The sequence below is a fragment of the Symphalangus syndactylus genome, chromosome 10 (assembly GCF_028878055.3).
Source record: "Symphalangus syndactylus isolate Jambi chromosome 10, NHGRI_mSymSyn1-v2.1_pri, whole genome shotgun sequence".
NCBI classification, from domain to species: Eukaryota; Metazoa; Chordata; class Mammalia; order Primates; family Hylobatidae; genus Symphalangus; species Symphalangus syndactylus.
Window position 1 is genome coordinate 6,365,531 of NC_072432.2, and position 21,401 is coordinate 6,386,931.

The window sequence follows — 21,401 nt, forward strand, 5'->3', positions numbered from 1 at the left end:
TAGCCATAGCCACACTGGTTCCCGTTAGCTAAATTCTTAACCGTACAGTATTGTCATTTGCATGCGGTAGGTAAGAGCTTCCAAAGGGTACGTGCACTAGATCTTAACAGCTTAGCCCTGATGAATAACATGTTAACTTCCACCATCTCAGGGAAGCAGTGATACTGTGGGATGAGAAAAGTGCGTTCTCCCAGGATTTCTGCCGTGTTTTCATGCTGAGGTGTGACAGAGTATTTCCAGTCCCCTAACTCTGGTCCATGACCTTAAGTTAGGTGGGAATAACCTTAGGAAGTGCCCTTTCCCTGTGTGGTCCTTTACAACCCTCAAAACTCCCCAGGATGGACCCAACCTGACAAACATCAACAGCTCCCCATGTCCCAAAGGTGGACAGTCAGAGAACCTCGGGAGTGAGCCTGCTTCCGCACAGCTAATCAAACATCACACCTTTTGTGCGAGGTCTGGGAGAGCTGGTTTGGAGTGGCAAACACTCGATTCAACCTCCAGACAGCACGGGGTAACCAGGAGGGGCAGGGGTCAAGGTCCCATGAGGAGTGACTCAGCGGGTGCTTTGTCTACACGGCTCGCTCCCACGGAGACCCAGGGCGGGTGGCAAGGGGTTTTCCCCTTGAGGGGTGTTCCCTGGGGAGTTTGCCTCTTTCCCCCATTAACTATTTCTCCAGACAATGCTGAGCTTCTAAAACCGCAACTTCCCAGGAAGACTTGCCGTGGGAAATGTGTCTGAGTGTTTCTCAGAGAGGCCTGGGCCCCCACGGCCTGTGTGTTCTCAGCTTCCTTCATTGTCCCGGGCCTCCGTTTCCTTATCTATAAATTGGGAATGTGAAAGTCTCCCTTGAAACGTTACTCTCGGGACTAGAAATAACTCACGTAAAGCAAGGGGCTGGCGTGCACACTGTCATCTAGAAAGCACTGCTCTGACCCGGGCTGCTTATCTCAGAACACAGAAACGAGGCCAGGCCACTGGTCCGAGCTCCCTCGGCCATTAGGCCAGACTGTAATCGGTTCTGTGTTTACAGAAGTTCAACGAGATGTAGTTTACCTCAACCATGAAACACCTGCTAATACAGACCTCAAGGGTGCTGTGAAGATTAAACAGTTCCATGCTCATCGAAAGCTTGGAGCTCCACAACATTCAACAAATGACGGCTGTCACTGTTGCGCAGACGCTCAACCCTCCCACTCTGTCATTCAAGGGTCTGGGGACAGGCATGAGATGATAGTGTGATTGGGAAAGTAGCGGTGGGGGTGGAAGCCAGGGCAGGCTCAGGAGGCTCAAGACCTGGCACTGTTCGGTGGCTGGGATGGGGTCTGGCCTCTGCAGGCCCTGCCTGGCTCCTTCTGTGTCCACTAGTCACCACCACAACGGATCAAACCAGCACACAGAAATGCCTGTGCTTCAGAGGAAGTCACTTACATAAAAATTTGATGTTTAAAAGGGAAATACATACAAGTTACTTTTATGATTTTATAGGTTCTCAGCAGTCAGAAAAAGTGGCAAATCTATTAATCAGAAATAGTTTACAATACAGTTCTTAGATGATGTGCTTGAATTAATTCTCCTAACAGCATTCACCTGTGGTGTCCCGAGCACGCATGCTCTGATGCAGCAATAGTTACATGTTGTTTTATTTACTATGTCCCCACGTGTTTAGTACAGGCTCTGCCACACAGCTGGAGCTCAGTGTCTGTTGAATTCAGTTACGATGCACTAAATACCCTGAGGTGTACTCTTAGAATTTCTTCTTATTCTTCTCCCAGTCACTGGGGCACAAGCCCTGCCTAGATTTTCATATACAAAATGTTAGGTTTGAAGAAATGGAAGAAATGCTGTTTTCTTATGTGCAATCAAGGAGCGACTTTCGAGGGAGCTCCCCTGAGTGGCGAATTGTCTGAATGCACACAGATCTCTTGGGGTGGACGTGACAGAACCCAGGCAGTGTGAAGTGGGAAACACAATAGGAAGGCAAGAATTGCAGCCTGGCCTAGTAGAAGGTAGGCCTGTCGTGTAATGTGCGGCCTGGCCTAGTGGAAGGTAGGCCTGTCACGTAATGTGTGGACCCGGCCTAGTAGAAGGTAGGCCTGTCGTGTAATGTGTGGCCCGGCCTAGTAGAAGGTAGGCCTGTCACCTAATGTGCGGCCCGGCCTAGTAGAAGGTAGGCCTGTCGTGTAACGTGTGGCCCGGCCTAGTAGAAGGTAGGCCTGTCGTGTGATGTGTGGAACTCGCTTTCTTGTCTGCAAAATGAGACACTTGAGGAACAGATCTTTCACTTAGCAGAGAGGAATCAGTGGCATGAGTTTAAATCAGTGAGTCTACGGTAAGGTATTTAAATAATGCTGAATTAATTTTATTCATTCATTTATTTATTTTTACAGACAGGGTGTGGCTCTGTCGCCCAGGCTGGAATGCAGTGGTGTGATGACAGTTCACTGTAGCCTCTATTTCCTGGGCTCAAATGATCCTCCCACCTCAGCCTCCTGAGTAGCTGGGACTACAGGAACTTGCTGCCATGCACAGCTAATTATTTTATCTTTTGTAGAGATGGGCTCTCACTGTTGCCCTCTTGAACTCCTGGGCTCAAGAGATCCTCCCAGCTGGGTGCTGTGATGCACACCTGTAGTCCCAGCTATTTCGGAGGCTGAGGCAGGAGAATCACTTGAACCTGGGAGGTCAAGGCTGCAGTGAGCCAAGATAGTGCCACTGCACTGCAGCCTGGGTCTGGGCTACAAGGCAAGATCCTGTCTCAGAAAAAAAAAAAAGCGAGAGAGGAGAGAGAGATCCTCCCGCTTCAGCCTCCCAAGGTGTTGGGATTATAGGCATGAGCCAACGTGCTGGCCTAGAGTTCTTTTTCCTGTCATTATTCCCTAAACAATACAGTACAACAACTATTTATATATCATTTATGTTGTATTAGGTATTATAAATCACCTAGAGTGACAAAGTACACAGGAGGATTGCATAAGTTATATGCAAATACTATGCCGTTTTATACGAGGGACTTGAGCATCCACCGATTTGGGTGTCCACAGGGATTCCTGGAACCAATGCTCCACTCATACCAAGCGATGATTACATACAAACACCCTGATGAAAGGCAAGGGTGGACTGAGGCCACTGGGTGTGGGGGTGGGCGAGGCAACTCTACCCACACTGCCACACTTTAAAAGTGAGCCCCCCGCCTAGGGTGTGTCAGATGAACTACCCTATCCCATAGGCTATTTCTATAGAGTTACAAACAGAACAATGGGGCTGAAGAATGAGGCCACACATTCAGGAGCCGCCTCTAGGCTGGAAACAGTATTTCCACTACTCACTTTTCTTCATCAGTCTTGCCCCAGGTTTGGCCATTTAGTCCTTTCATTATCAACTTTTGTTTTATACAGCATGAATTTCTGCTCATTCCTCCATTTTATTTGTTCTTTTACTTTATTTTGCTGTTCTTAAATTTAAGATGGATGTTTACCTCGTTAACTTTCAGGTAGAATTTTGTACTCATGTACAGAGAAACGAGTTTCTCTTTGTAAGTCAATTTTTGCATTCTATTTTTCAAGGTTATGTTATTGGTTTACATTAAAGTTATCTTTATGAATTAAACATTTATTGTACTTATTAACACATTTGGGTTTATAGCTACCATATTATTTGTGGTTTTTCCATTTTTTTTCTGTTTCTTTTCACTTTTTTCTTGCCTTCATTTCAAATAGCTTTTGTTAACCACTTTAGGTTTTTTTTCTACTAATTTGGAAGTTATACATTCTGCTTGTGTAGTTATAATCATTAACCTAGGAATTATAACAGGGCTACTTAATATACCAAGTCTGAAATTCATCAGTACTTTACCCTAGTTCTGGAAGTAGGACCTAGAACTCTTAACTCTATCCCTTTCTTGATTTATAGGCTTTATTAATTATGTGTTAAAATGTAATAAGATATTACTATTGTTTTTTATGCACTTTGTTTGTTCCTCATTCTGATCACTTTGCTTCTACTGCAAGTATGTTATTTAAACTTTCTTTTAGAAAGGGTTGGCTTATGGTAATATTTCTCAGTGTTCCTTTGTCTGTAAATGTTTTTCTCCTCGTCCTTAAAGGATATTTTCTCTGGGCATCGAATTCTAGTTTGGCAGCATTGTTTGCTTTTTTCCCTCCCTCGTCGTATTGAAGATGTTCCACTGTCTCCTGTCTCTCAATGTTACTGCTGAGCAGTCAGCTGTCACACTCACTGTTGCTCTTTTGATGGCAATCTGGCTTTTCCTTTCAGCTGCTTTTAACAAATTGCTTCTTGTCTTTGATATTCCGCGTTCTGACTGTGATTTCTTATTTATCTTTCTGGTACTTTATCTTTCCTGGAAAAATCTTAGTCTTTATATCTTCAAGCATTGCCTCCTTCCCTTGCTCCTTCTCCTGTCCTTCTGGAGTACTTATTGGACAAACATTTGCTCTCAATCCTACCGGTCTTCTCAATCTATTTCAATCTGCTTAACTTCAGTGTTGTGTTTTCCATTTGCCCCTCCAGTTGTGTCTTCCTCTGCCCTGCTCTATGCCCCCGGAAGTTGACTTCTACAGACTGGATGTCCAGGCCCTCTTGCATTCTGGCTGTTGGGTTAGTCAAAGGGAGGCCCCAGCAGAATTATGAGGAGAGACTGCTCTGGTTATTAATTTCTCTCACTCTCTTTCTGCAGGGCTGAGGCTTGGTGTCATGGTGTTCCTCTATGGCTGTGGCTCCCACCTGGGGCCCTTCTACATGGCTTTAGCATTTGCTAGGTTCTACCATTGCTTTGCCCCTCAGTCCTATGAATTGTGATGGCTTCCCACAGTTGCCAGTTAACTGGGTCCTTCGTTATCCTTTGTTGGTTCTTTTAACCCAGCTAACACTTCTGTTAATAGTGTCTTTGGCTGGATGTGGTGGCTGATGCCTGTAATCCCAGCACTTTGGGAGGCTAAGGTGGGTGGATCACGAGGTCAGGAGATTGAGACCATCCTGGCTAACATGGTGGAACCCCGTCTCTAATAAACACACAAAAAATTAGCCAGGTGTGGTGGTGGGCACCTGTAGTCTCAGCTACTTGGGAGGCTGAGGCAGGAGAATGGTGTGAACCTGGGAGGCAGAGCTTGCAGTGAGCTGAGATCGCACCACTGCACTCCAGCATGGGTGACAGAGCGAGATTCCATCTCAACAAAACAAAACAAAACAAAACAAAAAATAGAGTCTTCTAAAAAATTGATTCATGGCTGGACACAGCGGCTCACTCCTGTAATCCCAGCACTTTGGGAGGCCAAGGTGGGCAGATCATGAGGTCAGGAGTTTGAGACCAACCTGGCCAACATAGTGAAACCCTGTCTCTACTAAAAATACAAAAAAAATTTAGCTGGGAGTGGTGGTGGGCACCTGTAATCCCAGCTACTTGGAAGGCTGAGGCAGGAGAATCACTTGAACCTGGGAGGCAGAGGTTGCAGTGAGCCAAGATTGCGCCACTGCACTCCAGTCCAGGTGACAGTGTGAGACTCCATCTCAAAAATAAGTAAGTAAGTAAATAAATAAATAAAATAAAAAATTATATTTATTTAAATTCTTCGAGTGTGCCATCTATTTCCTGCCTGAAGGAACTAATATAAATTTCTATTTCCCACTACTTTTTTGTGATTTGGATAATTTCTTCATCTACATTTCAGTTCTCTACTTTTCTTCAGCTATCTCTATTATGCTGTTAAAACTGTCTATTAAGTTTTCATTTTCAGTAATTAGCTTTTTTAATCAGGAAATTTCAGTTAGATTTTTTCCAAGTCTTCTTGGTTAAGTTTTATAGCCTGTGTTTCTTTCTTTTCCTTTCTGCATAGATTTAAAGTTTGTGTATTACTTCTTTAAACATAAGAAACAATATTATTCTCCATCCTGGCTAACACGGTGAAACCCCGTCTCTACTAAAAATACAAAAAAAATTAGCCAGGCGAGGTGGCAGGCGCCTGTAGTCCCAGCTGCTCGGGAGGCTGAGGCAGGAGAATGGCGTGAACCCCGGGGGGCGGAGCCTGCAGTGAGCCGAGAACGTGCCACTGCACTCCAGCCTGGGTGAAAGAGCGAGACTCTGTCTCAAAAAAAAAAAAAAAAAAAAAAAAAAAAAAGAAACAATATTATTTTGTATCTTGTGTTCTATAATTCCAAAATCTGAAGTCTTTGTGATTTAATTTATCTTATTTGTTGTTTCTGCTGGTTCTTGTTCTTAATGCCTTGTTTTCTTTTGGATTTAATGATTTTTTTTATTATGAGTTGTTCATTTTCCATGGAAAATTATTTGTAGGTATTCTTGGGAGCCTGGCATGAAAATAAGTTTCTTCAGAAAAAATTGTGTTGCTTTGCCAAGTTCACTCTAAGACCGGCATGAGGCCTAGGGTTTGGCTACAACTTCTCAGGGGCCTCCTTTACCCATTTTCCTAGTGCTCCGTGTGCACCCTCTGGGACCCGGCTTTATCGAGTGAATACTCTATTCACCTTTGGTAGACCTAGGCTCTATTTCCAGTGCCTCATCCCCACAAGGCTATAAACACCAAAACTGGAGTTCACTCAGCTCAGCAAATGCTCTGAGAGTGAAAACCAGTGCAGAGCTCCATCTGAGTACCTGCTTTCGCTGACACTTTTTTTCAAAGTGTACTAGGCCATTCTTGCATTGCTATAAAGAACTACCTAAGACTAGGTAATTTATAAAGAAAATAGGTTTCATTGGCTCATAGTTCTTCAGGCTGTACAGGAAGCATGGTGCTGACATCTGCTCAGCTTCTAGGGAGGCCTCAGGAAGCTTACAATCATGGTGGCCAGTGAAAGGGGAGTAGGACGTCACATGGTGAAAGCTGCAGCAAGAGGTGGGGGAGGTTCCATGCACTTTTAAATGGCCAGATCTCATGAGAATTCACTCACCACTGCAAAGACAGCACCAAGCCATGAGGGATCCACCCCCACGACCCAAACACCTCTTACTAGGCCCTACTTTCAGCACTAATTCAACATGAGATTTGGTCAGGGACTAATATCCAAACTCTATCATTCTACCCCTCGTCCCTCCCAAATTTCATGTCCCTCTCACATTATAAAATACAATCATGCCTTCCCAATAGTCCCCTAAAATCTTAACTTGTTCCAGCATTAACTCAAAAGTCCAAAGTCTCATCTGAGACAGTAAAGTACCTTCTACCAATAAGCCTGTAAAAAAAAAAAAAAAAAAAGTCATTTACTTCCAAGACACAGTGGAGACACAGGCAGCATTGGGTAAACATTCCCATTCCAAAAGGGATAAATCAGCCAAAAGAAAGGCACTACAGGCCCCAGGCAAACAAAACCTAGCAGGGCAGTCATTAAATCTTAAGGCTCCAAAATAACCTCCTTTGACTCCATGTCTCACATCCAGGGCACACTGCAGCAAGGGTGGTCTCCCAAGGCCTTGGGCAGCTCTGCCCCTGTGGCTTTGCAGGGTTCAGCCCCCTGGGCTGCTCTCACCAGTTGGAGTTGAATGCTTGTGGCTTTTCCAGGTGTAGTGTGCAAGCCGCTAGTGGATCTACCATTCCAGTTTCTGGAGGATGATGGCCCCCTTCTCACAGCTCCACTAGGCAGTGCTCCACTGGGGACTCTGTGTGGGGGCTCCAACCTCACATTTCCCCTTGGCACTGCCATGGCAGAGGTTCTCTGTGAGGGCTCTGTCCCTGCAGCAGGCTTCTCTGTGCACTCAGACTTTCTCATACATCCTCTGAAATCTAGGTGGAGGCCACCAAGAGTTCTTCATCCTTGCATTCTGTGCACCTGCACGCTTAACACCATGCAGGAGCTGCCAAGGGTTATATTCGCCAAAGTGGCAGCCCAGGCTGTACTTGGGCCCCTTTGAACCATGACTGGAGCTAAGCAGCTGGGAAGCAGTGTCCCAAGGCTGTGCAGGGAAATGGATACCCTGACCCTGACCCGTGAAACCATTCTGCCCTCCTAGGCCTCTGGGCCTATGATGGGAGGGGCTCCTGGGAAGATCTCCGAAATGCCTTTAAGACTTTTTCCCTATTATCTTGGCTCGCTGTTAGTTATGCAAATATCCCTAGCAAGTGGTCATTTCGCAGCCTGCTTAATTTCCTCTCCTTAAAAAGCTTTTTCTTTCTGTGCCACATGGCCAGGCTGCAGATTTTCCAAACTTTTATACTCTGCTTCCTGTTTAAATGTAAGTTCCAACGTTAGGTCATTTCTTTGCTCCCCCATCTGAGGTAAGCTGTTAGAATTAGCCAGGCTATCTCATGAACGCTTTGCTGCTTAGTAATTTCTTCTGCCAGATGCCCTAAATCATCACTTTTTAGTTCAAACTTCCACAGATCCCTAGGGCACGACTAGAATGCAGCCAAGCTCTTTGCTAAGGCATAACAAGGGCGACTTTTGATCCAGTTCCCAATAATTTCCTCATTTCTATCTGAGACCTCAGCAGCCTGGACTTCACTGTCCATATCACTATCAGTATTTTGGTCACAACCATTGAACCAGTCTCTAAGACATTCTAAGCTTTCCCTCATCATCCTGTCTTCCTCTGAGCCCTCCAAAGTCTTCCAACCTCTGCCTATTACCTAGCTCCAGAGTTAATTTTACATTTTCAGGTATCTTTCTAGCCATGCTCCTCTCATTGATACCAATTTTCTGTGATCCAAACACCTCGCACGAGGCCCCACCTCCAGCACTGGGGATTACAATTCAATATGAGATTTGGGTGGGGAAAAATATCCAAACTGTATCACTAAGTAATATTTAGATAACTTTAAAGGGTGTTTAAAACATATTTTAGGTACTTTGTACTTTTTTTTGTATTGTTTTGTTTTTTGAGATGGAGTCTCACTCTGTCGCCCAGGCTGGGGTGCAGTGGTACGATCTTGGCTCACTGCAACCTCTGCCACCCAGGTTCAAGCGATTCTCCTGCTCAGCTTCCAGAGTAGCTGGGATTACAGGCGCCCACCACCGCACCCAGCTAATTTTTGTAGTTTTAGTAGATATGGGGTTTCACATCTTGGCCAGGCTAGTCTTGAACTCCTGACCTCATGATCCACCTGCCTCGGCCTCCCAAAGTGCTGGATTACAGGCATAAGCCACCGCGCCCAGCCATGTACTGTTTTCAATACGAGACTGTCCTTTATTCCTAGCTGACCATGTAAAAGAAATGGCACTTGTTTTAAAATTTGTTAATATGTGTAACAGATAGTCTGAAATTGCCTGAATCTAGCAGCAGGGTAAACATGTTTTTAGCATATATGTGCTAATCAAAGCTATTCTTGATCTGCTACTTTTTCAACCTATAGCTTTCTTTCTTTTTTTTTTTTTTTTGAGATGGAATCTCACTATGTTGCCCAGGCTGGAGTGCAGTGGCACAATCTTGGCTCACTGCAACCTCCTGCCTCAAGCAATTTTCCTTCTTCAGCCTACAGGTGCATGCAACCATGCCCAGCTAGTTTTTGTATTTTTAGTAGAGATGGAGTTTTGCCATGTTGGCCAGGCTGGTCTCGAACCCCTGACCTCCAGTGATCTGCCCACCTCGCCTCCCAAAGTGCTGAGATTACAGGGGTGAGACACTGCACCCAGCCTCAACCTATAACTTTTTATATTTTAAAGAATAATTTGGACTAGACCACATTTTCTCATGGCAGAGTGGGCCAGTCAAGTAAAAAGGGAAAAAAGAGCAAATTGTGATGAGTTGGCAAAATGGAAAACACTATCTAGATAAAGCCACATATAGCAGGCAATAACATATTGCCTCAAAATATGAAATCACGAAGTTTTTACATATCTATTTCTAAAATTTACTATTTAAAGTTATCAAAATTCTGTATGATTCAATTTTCTCCACCAATCACATGGCCTTCCTAGTACTTTCCCATTTCGAATGTGTTTCAACTGCTGTTTACTGAGTCTTGGCATGGCAGTCTGCCATAGAAATTTTGAAAATGAGAATAACTTAAAATAAAAAAGTGGTCTGCATTAATCCCAATGGAAAGTGAGCTATGAAGATGATCAGCTGAAACAGACTATAAGGAGAAAGGAAACAGGATAAGAGTTATTTGCTGGGTAGGGATCATTCACGAGAGTTCTTTCATGTTTTCTTAAAAGTTTGGAATTCCTACTTTGTCAGTCCCCAGGTATACTGATGCTTTAGTGGAGTTTTTAAATGAATGAACATTTATGAAGAAAGACCTGCATTAGTCAATATTAGCCTGGGACACAGGAACAGAAGAGGGTTTATTACCTGTCTGTTTATATAACGGTCATAGGTTCAGATTTTCTAAACATAAGTATTTTGACATTATACATTGTAGCATATTTGGATTAATTATCAATTGAACACAGATTTAAAGAGCATCTTCTTTAGATGCCAACGAAGTAGGCATCAGTACTGTTTGCAAATAACTCTGTTATTCTCAACTCACTGTCCAGAAATAGGCCCATGGGAGCTGAGACGGAAACGTTTGTCAAACTCATTCCGCTTTCCTCAGCATAGCTATTGTCAACCTTTACTCCAGGAGTCTGATCCCTCAATGACCATCCTGAACAGAGGCCCCTGCTGACCTATGGTGGGTATCTTAATCAGCTTGGGCTGCCATAACAAAATACCAGACCGAGTGGCTTAAACAACAGAAAATTTTCTTTTCACAGTTTTGGAGACTGGAAGGTCAACATCAGGACACCAGCATAGTTGGGTTCTGGTGCAGCCTCTTCCTGGCTTGTTGAAAGCCGCCTTCTCTCTGTGCTCACATCGTCTCTCCTTGGTGCATGTATGGGGTCGGGGAAGCCTGGGAGCAGCTCTCTAGTGTCTTTTCTCATAAGTGTGCTAATTCCATCAGGAGAGCTCCAGCCTCACGACCTTTTCTGAACTGAATTACCTCCCCAAGGCTCCATCTCCAAACGCCTTAACACTGGGAGACAGGGCTTTCACACATGAATTTGGGGAGACTTAATTTGGTCCACGGCAGTGGGCATGGAGCATCAGAGAGAAATAACCGATGCTGAGATTTGGAGACTATTTGTTATCAAAGGATAATTTAGACTGTCCAGACACATACATTCTGATAGTGAATATTATTATTTTTATACTTGTATGCTTTTGTGAGGAAATAATATGTTTTTAATTAAAAATAATAGTAAGAAAGGCACTTAGCTTACTATTAGTCTAGAAGTTGGTGGCAGGGCTGGAATTGAAATTTTAAGCCTCCTCCCTCTGGAAGACGGAAATTGCTAAAGCATTATGGTTTCCTTGTGCAGACCTTCAAAATCAATTATTAAACTTGTGACAATGACGTCACATCATCAAAGTGAATTTTTTTCGCTGTTTTTAACCTGAGGGTCAGACATCACAACCACCTGCTTAACCAGCTTCCAGAAACACCAAGGATTCAGATGTCTGTTGCAACATGAAACTTGTCTTTGCTTATCTCGAGTATCTTTTTGGGTACAGCACAGACTGCTAATCTTAAGAAATTCTGCCTGCAGATATTTAGAATCATTTGGAAATTGATCATACAAGCATAAGTACATGCATTCCAAATACACGTACGTTTATTATCACAAATCTTCTCTAGGAAAAGAGATCGCAGGATTTCCATTAAACCTAAAATTATTCCTTTATGGAACAGCAGAATGCAAAGAATGTTTTTAACAGTGTGTCAATAGAATGACTCGTACTCAACCCATAGAAACACCCCTTATCAGCAGCTCTGACGTGAGCAAGGGCAGAAGTTCATTAGCACAGGTGCCTGTCACGATCCATGCACAGGAACGGAATTATCACAGAAGAAACACAACCTGTCTGCGTATGCAAACAGTGCTTTAGTGAAACACAGGTGCTGGGGGATTATTGACAGCATATGGCCCCAAGTGCAATCCATCATGTACCTCCATTTAAATACCAAACAATTCATGACCAGCCTGGACAACATGGCGAAATCTCCCCTCTACTAAAAAATACAAAAAGTAGCCGGGTGTGGTGGCGGGCACCTGTAGTCCCAGCTACTCGGGAGGCTGAGGCACTTAAATCTGAGATTTGCTTAAACCTGGGAGGTGGAGGTTGCAGTAAGCCAAGATCACACCATTGCACTCCAGCCTGGGCAATAGAGTGAGACCCTGTCTCATAAATAAATAAACAAACAAACAAATACCAAACAAGGTAATAACTCTAAAGAGGTCAAGAACAAAGCCACTCTTGGCTGGCAGTGCAAAAGGAGAGTGGCTTTGGAGTTCCATGCGCCCTGAACCCACCTCCAGTTGTGTCTCTCCAGCTGTGTGACGGTGAGAAAGCACTCAACCACCTCAAAGCCAGCACTCTTATCTGTGAAACAGAGACAATCACACCCACCTCACTATGCTGTCCCAAGAAGAAAGCAAGTGACCTGGAATGTGGTGGAGGCTCCCTGCATTGCAGTTGTTAAGGTTCAACGATAATTTAATGAATAGAACAAAAGTTTAGCAAATATTATTGTAACTAAGCAGCTAATAAGAACATAGATAATACATAATAATGCGTAACTAATAATACACAATCTCTTTGCTCACTTATTAATGCCTGTAGAATAGGGTTAGTGAAAAGCTAAAATAATTCACATAAAGTATTTTCAACATGTCTGGCAGATAGTAAGTGAGCAAAGAGTGAAGAAATAGAGGCTTGGTGAAGCTGAGACATTTTCCCAGGATCACAGCGGGTGGAGCTGTATCTCAGACACGAAGCTCACACTCTTAACTCATTGTGTAATTCTGCAGAGAATGTCAGGCTGCACCTTTGGCCTGGAGGGTGGTTCTCATGCCATTGCTGCCTTCCACAAAGGAGGTGTTTCCTTAGACCTCCCTGTTGACAGCTTTCCTCTTTATGGCACAGTGTGGAGTTCTGACCCACTTCAGGGTTGTGCAGGGGGGTTTGACAGTACTGTAATTCAGTAGGACTACTTGAGTATTGCAGAAGCCAGATTCCTTTCTTTTTTTTTGAGATTGAGTCTCGCTCTGTCGCCCAGGCTGGAGTGCAGTGGCGCAATCTTGGCTCACTGCAAGCTCCGCCTCCCGGGTTCACGCCATTCTCCTGCCTCAGCCTCCCGAGTGGCTGGGACTACAGGCGCCTGCCACCACGCCCGGCTAATTTTTTGTATTTTTTAGTACAGACGGGGTTTCACCATGTTAGCCAGGATGGTCTCGATCTCCTGACCTCGTGATCCACCTGCCTCGGCCTCCCAAAGTGCTGGGATTACAGGTGTGAGCCACCCGCGCCCGGCTGCAGAAGCCAGATTCCAAGTGCTACAGCCCCAACGACATCAGGAACTTACTCAAGCCAACATTCAATCAACGGAGTTCCACGGTCACTGTGAATGCTCTCGGCAGTGCTGCCTGATGTGAGGGATGGCAAAAAAGTAAGACACCGTTCCTGTCCAGGAAGAGCTGGCTACTTCTTTTGGAAACAAGATGTACACAAGGAAGCATCTAGGTACAAAGCAGCCTGTGACTCGTTCTGAATGAGTTCCTGTGGGGATCCAAGGAAGTGGCCGACAGACCTGAAGGAGCACTCATAGGACCCTCTAAGACCGGATGCCTACTGATGGCTAATCCGCGCGTAAAGGCTCCTTTCAGGCAGGAAGTTCAGTTCTGCAAAATGTACCTTTCATCCATCAGAATTACAGCAACGAGAAGGTAAAACAGAAAAGACCAAGCCCACAAAATAAAAAGGTCTGAAAAACAAAGCTTTTGACTGAGAAGTGCCTCGCAGTCAGAAGCTTTGCAGAGTACCCTTGAGAGCATCCTTTACTACAGCTGAGAAGTACCTTTCTCTGTCACAAGGTACACACTCGGAGGCGTCCTGGTAGCTGGCACCTCTGTTAACAGTCAGGAACTGGCAATGTGCCTCGTACTGCAGGCAGCATTTCCGACACTCCTCAGAAAAGGCCTTTAGAGTTTGGCTTCCCCAGAGAAGCCCGAAGCGTATAATAGAGAAGCTTGCTCCTAGTGGTGTGGAACACATACTTGCCCCCAAGAAGCTATACTTAGCCAGAAAATCACAAGAACAGGCAAGGATGTTGATTCTCATCAACACGCACATGGTGTAAGATGCTTGGTACCTAATCATTGTTATAGCTCTGGGCCCATGATGAGTCATTATGGTTGTGCATTCACAGACATGCCTTTGTAGCTGAACAAGTTAAAAGCAGGTGGCTCATGCCTGTAATCTCAGCACTTTGGGAGGCCAAGGCGGGTGGATCACTTGAGGTCAGGGTTTGAGACCAGCCTGGCTAATATGGTAAAACCCTGTCTCTACTAAAAATACAAAATATTAGCCGGGAGTGGTGGCAGGTGCCTGTAATCCCAGGTACTCGGGAGGCTGAGGCAGGAGAATGGCTTGAACCCTGGAGGCGGAGGTTGCAGTGAGCTGAGATCACGCCACTGCACTCCAGCCTGCGCGACAGAGTGAGACTCCGTCTCAAAAAAAAAAAAAAAAAAAAAAAATTAAAGAAAGGAGGTTTGCCCATCTGAAGCAAAGTAGTGACTGGACTTATCTAAATACCAGATTAAAAGAAAAAGAGGAACTAGCTATATCAGAGTGAGGGAAAGTGCGAGAGGTTGAGGAAACATACAAGAACCTAAAAGAAAGGGCAATTAAGTATGAGCATAGCTTTGCTAATCTCGGAAATGGTGGCCAGAACTGTCCTGTGGTTTTTAGCAAATGATCATAGCCAGCAAATCCTAATTACCCTAGAAGCTTCCTCTAGAAGTGCCACAAAGATGTAGGAGGTATGCTTATCCGCCTTGTGACACAAAAATGGAAGCACAGTTAATAGATGAGAAAAGCAAGACTCAGAATAATTTTCACTATTGGAATGGTGGGAATTTATGAGAGGTATTTTCGTGTAAGAATAATAGGACTTGTTTAAAAGGATTGGAGAGTGGAGGGCATCCCAGATGCGTGAGAAGCAGTATAGCTAATGGTTAGAAGCAGGTTTGCTGGAGCCAGGCTGCCTGGGTTCAAAGCCCACCTCTGCTGCCTGTTAGCTGCACAACCACGGGGTGCCTTCGAGCCTTGTGTGCCTTGCTTCCCCACGCACTTCATGAGGCTGTTGCAGAAATTAAACGAGTTAATATATAGTCAACAGCTCTGAACACTGCTTGACTGAGTCAGCCCTACCTAACGTTTAATTTAAGGGCTGTGGCCCTGGATTCCCAAAGGGAGCGGCCACACTATTCACAAACATTAAAGCAGTAAAGGCTCCATCCTCATCAACCTTCTCCTCAGTTGGACCCCACAGGACAGTCTCTCGCAACTGTTCCCTTGGCTCTCCTAAGGCACTGTGCGGAACCAGCTGCACCTCTTTTGCCTTAGATCAGGCTTTCCCTTCTCCTCCCGTTTTGGGATTTAACAAGCACGAGAAAGGAGGGCTGCAGGGGAGCCGCGAGGGCCTCCTCACCACGGCCCGGGATCAGGTACCACGCGCGAGGCCGGGGTGGGGGCGTCACCTGCTCCACACCCAGAGCCTGGACACGCCCCGCACGCGTGGCTTCCTCCTCCTCTGCGAGGCTCGCCGCGACCCGGGACCCCCAGACTCCCGGATCCCCTAGACCCTCTGGACTCCTAAGCCCTGCGACCCCCAAATCCCAAGACCCCGGACCCTCAAACCCTGGCCCAGGGCGGGTGGCTGGGGGCCTGAACCCGCTCCAGAAACCCGCAGGGTAGTCTGTCGGAAGCCTGCGATTTACTCAGCAGGAATGTAGTCTCCGCGCTCCTCCTAAAACCCGGGCGTCCTCTCCCCCGCACCTCGCTCCTGGGACCCCACACGCCCTCCGTGGCGGACCTCCAGGCCGTACGGGTGCGCTGTGCGACGCGGAAAGCGCCATAGAGCACGCAGGACACGTTTGGCTGAGCTCCCGGAAGTGACGTACCTGAAGCGCCCGACAGTGGAAGTCCCACCTGCGCCCGACGGCGGAAGTTCCGGGAGTGCTAAGTACCCGCGTGCATACGGCAGCCGGCATGGCGCATTACAACTTCAAGAAAATTACGGTGGTGCCGTCAGCCAAGGTAGGCGGCTCCGGGAGGGCCACTGCGACTTTCGCCTTCTCCTTAGCTGGGTCCCCGGGGAGGGTCCGGGCCTGTAGCCGTGGGAGAGCGGTCGCCTTCCGCTCGCCCACCCCCCGCTCCTGGGCCCGACCGTCTGACCGCGTACTCGGGATCATTTCCCCTCCCGCAGCAGAATCCGAGGTCTGCCAGAGATCGGACCCTCCAGAGACTGGGGTCCACCTAAGACCGTGGTCCACCCAAAGACTGAGGGCCCCCAGTGATCGGGGTACACCCAGAGTAGGGTTCCCTGGAGGGGCCCCGGGTGAAGAGGTGGGCGAGTGGAGGGGGACCCTGACATGTGAGGGAGGAAGCGTTCCGTGGTCCGTGATGAGCCTTCGGATTCTGGGTTTGGCGTAGCCCCCTCCCCTCTCAGGAATCCTCGGTTCGTCGTTCTTGTGATTTAACGTTTCTTAATTTTTAAGTCATTCTCTTTCACTGTTAGATTTGGGAATACCTGTTCCTTTTCAGACCATAGTAGGCCCAGACTAAATTTTTACAGGGTTGGTTGGTGTGGCAAGAATGAGTCAACAAGTGCTGAGTATTAGGTTTGTTTTTTTTTTTTGGAGACAGAGTTTTTCGCTCTTGTTTCCCAGGCTGGAGCGCGGTCTCAGCTCACTGAAACCTCAACCTCCCGGGTTCAAGCGATTCTCCTGCTTCAGCCTCCCGAGTAACAGGGTTTACAGGCGTGCACCACCACACCCAGCTAATTTTTGTATTTTTAGTAGAGACAGGGTTTCACCACGTTGGCCAAGCTGGCCTCGAACTCCTGTTCCTGGGTAATCCTCCCGCCCCGGCTTCCCAAAGTGCTGGGATTACAGGCGTGAGCCACCGTGCCCAGCCCTAGTATTAGGATTTTTAAGAAGTCACGTTTTTATGTAGTGAACATTCGATTTGGGTCGCAATTACACAGACATTGACGGGCAACTCGAGCCTCCCAGGGACTCCTGCACGAGAGGGAGTTACTGAAGTCCCTGCAGAGTGACTGTTTTCCTCTCGTCAGTGCCTCCTTTTCTTCAAGTCTCAAGGACGGCTTGAGCTTGACTTGGAAAGCTTTGTGGGAGTCTCGTATTTTACCTTCATAGCAAAAGTTGTTTCCCCACTTCTCTCCACCATTTCTCATTTCTTCCTGACAATTGTTCTGGCACATCTCTTGATCGATTGTAGTATTTTCTTTCCTTGAGATGGAGTCTCGCTCTGTTGCCCAGGTTGGAGCGCAGTGGTGTCATCCTGGGTGACTGCAGCCTCCACCTCCCAGGTTCAAGTGATTCTCCTGCCTCAGCCTCCCGAGTAGCTGGGATTACAGGTGCGTGCCACTAGGACTGGCTAATTTTTGTATTTTCAGTAGAGATGGGGTTTCACCATGTTGGCCAGACTGGTCTTGAACTCCTGATCTCAAGTGATCCACTTGCCTCAGCCTCCCAAAGGGTTGGAATTACAGGCATGAGCTACCGCACCCAGCCAGATTGTAGTATTTTCGAGTGCAGGAATCATGTCTTATTTGTATTTTTGGTCAACCATCTCTCAAGTTTGTTGAAGGAATTTGCTCTTTGGATTGTATGAACTTTGTTCATGTTATTGACTTATGTCGAGAACTTTTGAATATATTATACACCATCCGTCTTCTGTGGAGTGAGATTTGTATTTTTAGAGAACAGATGACTTTACTTATCTAAAAGATGGGCCATGGTAATTGTTTGGTGACTGGAAGTAAAAAAAAAAAAAAATCACATCAGGAAAGTGTGGTATTCATTTCATTATAGAAGATGTTGAGTGAGTGCCTGTCCTGTGCATCAGGTACTGTGTTACAAAAATGCATTAGATAAAATACCTGCCTCTTTGGAAGTCATTTTCAAGATGGGTGAGTTGAGGCCGGGCGCGGTGGCTCACGCCTGTAATCCAAGCACTTTGGGAGGCCAAGGCGGGCGGATCACGAGCTCAGGAGATCGAGACCATCCTGGCTAACACGGTGAAACCCCATCTCTACTAAAAATGCAAAAAATTAGCCGGGTGTGGTGGCGGGCGCCTGTAGTCGCAGCTACTCCGGAGGCTGAGGCAGGAGAATGGGATGAACCTGGGAGACGGAGCTTGCAGTGAGCCGAGATCGCGCCACTGCACTCCAGCCTGGGCGACAGAGCGAGTAGACACTTTTGATGTAATTATGTTTTATTTTCTTTAATTGCAGGACTTTATAGACCTCACGTTGTCGAAGACTCAACGAAAGACTCCAACCGTTATTCATAAACATTACCAAATACATCGCATTAGACATTTTTACATGAGAAAAGTCAAATTTACTCAACAGAATTACCATGATAGACTTTCACAAATTCTAACAGATTTCCCTAAATTGGATGTAAGTGACTTGGGGGACTTCTATGGTTATGTAAATATGAGCCTTCAGAGAACCAGTGTTTAACCAGTTTGGTGTACTCATTTGACAGAAAAGGAAACAAAATAATTGACTTAGATTACTCAGTAAGTTAGTGGCAAAGAACTAATTTGTTGAATTAATAAAAGTGAGGACAGAATTTGGGGTTTTTGATTCCCTAGTGTTCTTTCTTTCCTCCAACCAAATCCCATCTAAGGAGGCCCGAAGCTGTTTTCTCAGGCTTTCCGTGTAAACCCTGGGCTTGCAGATGCCAACCCAACTGGTAATGACAGCTGTGGTTTATGAACACAGAAGCTGGCAGCTCACTGGTTGTCTGGGCTTCATCTCCTCCACCTTCTTTCCAAGGGTTTTTTTTTCCTCTGGGCTCAGCTTGGGTCAGTGGCGTAAGATCCACCACTGTTTGTGATCTTGTTGCTTCATCAGCTGATGACAGTCAGTTCGGCACTGGCTGTTTTCTTCTTTGGCAAGAAGAGATCTCATGGGGGCTGTGACTCAAACGAAGCCAAAAACCTTGAGCTGCTTTCTCTGCTGCACATTGCAGTTTGCCTGTTTCTTTTTTTCTTTTTTTTTTTTTTTTTTGAGACTGAGTCTCACTCTGTTGCCCAGGCTGGAGTGCAGTGGCACGATCTTGGCCCGCTGAAGTCTCTACCTCCCGGATTCAAGCAATTCTTGTGCCTCAGCCTCCCGAGTAGCTGGGATTACAGGTGCATACCACCACACCTGACTAATTTTTGTATTTTTAGTAGAGATGGGGTTTCACCATGTTGGCCAGGCTGGTCTCGAACTCCTGACCTCAAATGATCTACCTGCCTCAGCCTCCCAAAGTGCTAGGATTACAGGCGTGAGCTACCACGCCCGGCCTGCCTGTTTCTTTAGCTGTAGAAAAGCAAGAGCAGAAACTGCTTGGCAGACTAACAAAGCCTTATGACACCACGTGTGGGGTAATGCAGTTGCAAGGTTAATTGAGGTTGTGAAGGGCGTGGGGATCAGCAGTATAGTCTCAAAGCCTAAATCCGCCATTGCTCCAGAATAGTCCCTGAAGGCAGGTGTAGGCAGAGAGAAATGCTTGGCTTCTGTGACAGTACTTCATATTTAATCAAGTTATAATGGCTTTTTTTTTTTTTAAGCTGGAGTCTCACAATCTCGGCTCACTGCAACCTCCACCTCCCAGGTTCAAGCAATTCTCCTGCCTCAGCCTCCCAAGTAGCTGGGATTACAGGTGCCCGCCACCACGCCTAGCTGGTTTTTTATTATTAGTGAGACAGGGTTTCACCATGTTGGCCAGGCTTGTCTCGAACTCCTGACCTCAGGTGATCCGCCTGCCTTGGCCTCCCAAAGTGCTGGGATTACAGGCATGAGCCACAGTCCCTGGCCAAGAATGAGATTATTCTTAACTGATTTGATATTAGGAAACATTTGATTTTAGCCAACAACATATTTTGATCTACTTAGTATCAGATTTTTGTGGTTCTTTTTAAGAAGTTTTGTCTTTTTCATCCTCAGTGTTATAGCCATCAGAGGTAGGAGAGTTCAGATGTATTAACATTCCATTACTCCTTTTGAAGCCAGGACTAGTTATCTGCGAACACCTTCAGCATGGAGGATTAGATATTAAGTTGTCATTCACTGAATGCTTATTGTCTGTCAGGTACTGTTCTGAGCACTAGGAATCCAGAAGTAGTAAAGGTTCCTGCTCTCATTCTGGTGGAGAAAAGATAGTAAATAGCGTGTCAGATGAATGCAGTGAAGCCACGGAAGGGAGTAGGGAGTATCTGTGCGGGGAGAGGGTGTCAGGCCTGTAATCAAAGAAGCAGCAGGTGCAGGAGACCCAGGAGGTGGGGCAGGGTGGGGAGGTGATCACTGGGACATGGGATTGGAGGTGGTAGTCAAGGGACGAGTTTATATGCACTGGTGAGATATCTCAGGAGATGCTGGCCTGGTGATTTAAAATGCATTAGTAAAATGTAGACATTTAAATCTACATTTTACTAATGTAAAATATAGACATTTAAATCTGTGTTGGAAGGGAGTGTAGGAAGAAGGGTGCTGTGGGGAGCATGAATGTTTGGGGTAGAGCTGTGAGCACTAGCCAGCACGGGACTTATAGGGGTCAGACTCTCCACCTGGAAGCTGTGAGGAAAATGCTGCAGGCAGGATGCGTGGCCAGCCTGCAGCGCTTCAAGAGGTCTGTGAGATAAAAACTGAGAATTGGTCATTGGGAAGTCCTTGGTGAGCTTGTAGGCTATTTAGATGGAATGGTGGACACAGAATTCTGGAGAGAGTGGGTTCAAGAGGATAGGAGAGACAACGGTGTCTCTTGGGAGCAAAGAGAGGGAATTGGAAGGATTTTGGGGCTATGGGAATTTTTAATTTTTTTTCCTAGAGATTGAGAAATAACGGCAAATTTTTAGGCTGATGGGAATAGTCAGGTGGAGGGAAGAATTTCTAGTGCTGAGTTCCTGAGCAGCAGGAAGGGTACATGCAGGGTCGGGGGCTGGTCATTGCTGGGTCCCACAGCTCCACCACTGCACTGGGAGTGAGGTGGGCGGGAGCCGTGACCATTGGCACCCACATCCCTTCTGATGCTTGTTTTCTCAGAGGACTAAATAGACAGGGTCCCTGGCCAGGAGAGGGAACTGGGGAGGAGACACTGCAGGCTTGAAGGGAGAGGGAAAGAAATTGTTCTTCAAGTGGTGCTTCTATGTAGGGATGAGAAACTGCTGGCCCAAAGTGACCATGGTGTGCTTTTGTTTGTTTGTTACAGGATATTCATCCGTTCTATGCTGATTTGATGAATATTCTCTACGACAAGGATCATTACAAGTTGGCTCTGGGGCAAATAAATATTGCCAAAAATTTAGTGGACAAGTAAGGTACTTTTTTACTGTAGTGTCTTTTAAGTTATCGAAAGTGGAAAA

The 21,401-nt window shown here is 46.0% G+C and overlaps 1 protein-coding gene across 3 annotated transcripts in view; it reads left to right on the top strand.

Moving 5' to 3' along the window:
* Nucleotides 1-15,535: 15,535 nt before the first annotated feature.
* The window catches only part of GTPBP4 (GTP binding protein 4), a 28,689-nt gene continuing 22,823 nt past the window's right edge, over nt 15,536-21,401 (top strand). The window contains exons 1-3 of one of the 3 annotated variants that reach the window (XM_055296336.2): nt 15,536-16,055; nt 18,277-18,447; nt 21,248-21,351. In XM_055296336.2, coding sequence (XP_055152311.1) covers nt 16,008-16,055; nt 18,277-18,447; nt 21,248-21,351 — 323 coding nt within the window. In that variant the 5' untranslated portion in view covers nt 15,536-16,007. Of the gene's footprint in view, nt 16,056-16,161; nt 16,477-18,276; nt 18,448-21,247; nt 21,352-21,401 lie in introns of those variants that run through there. The other 2 variants (XM_063609986.1, XM_055296337.2) reach the window with 2 other exon arrangements.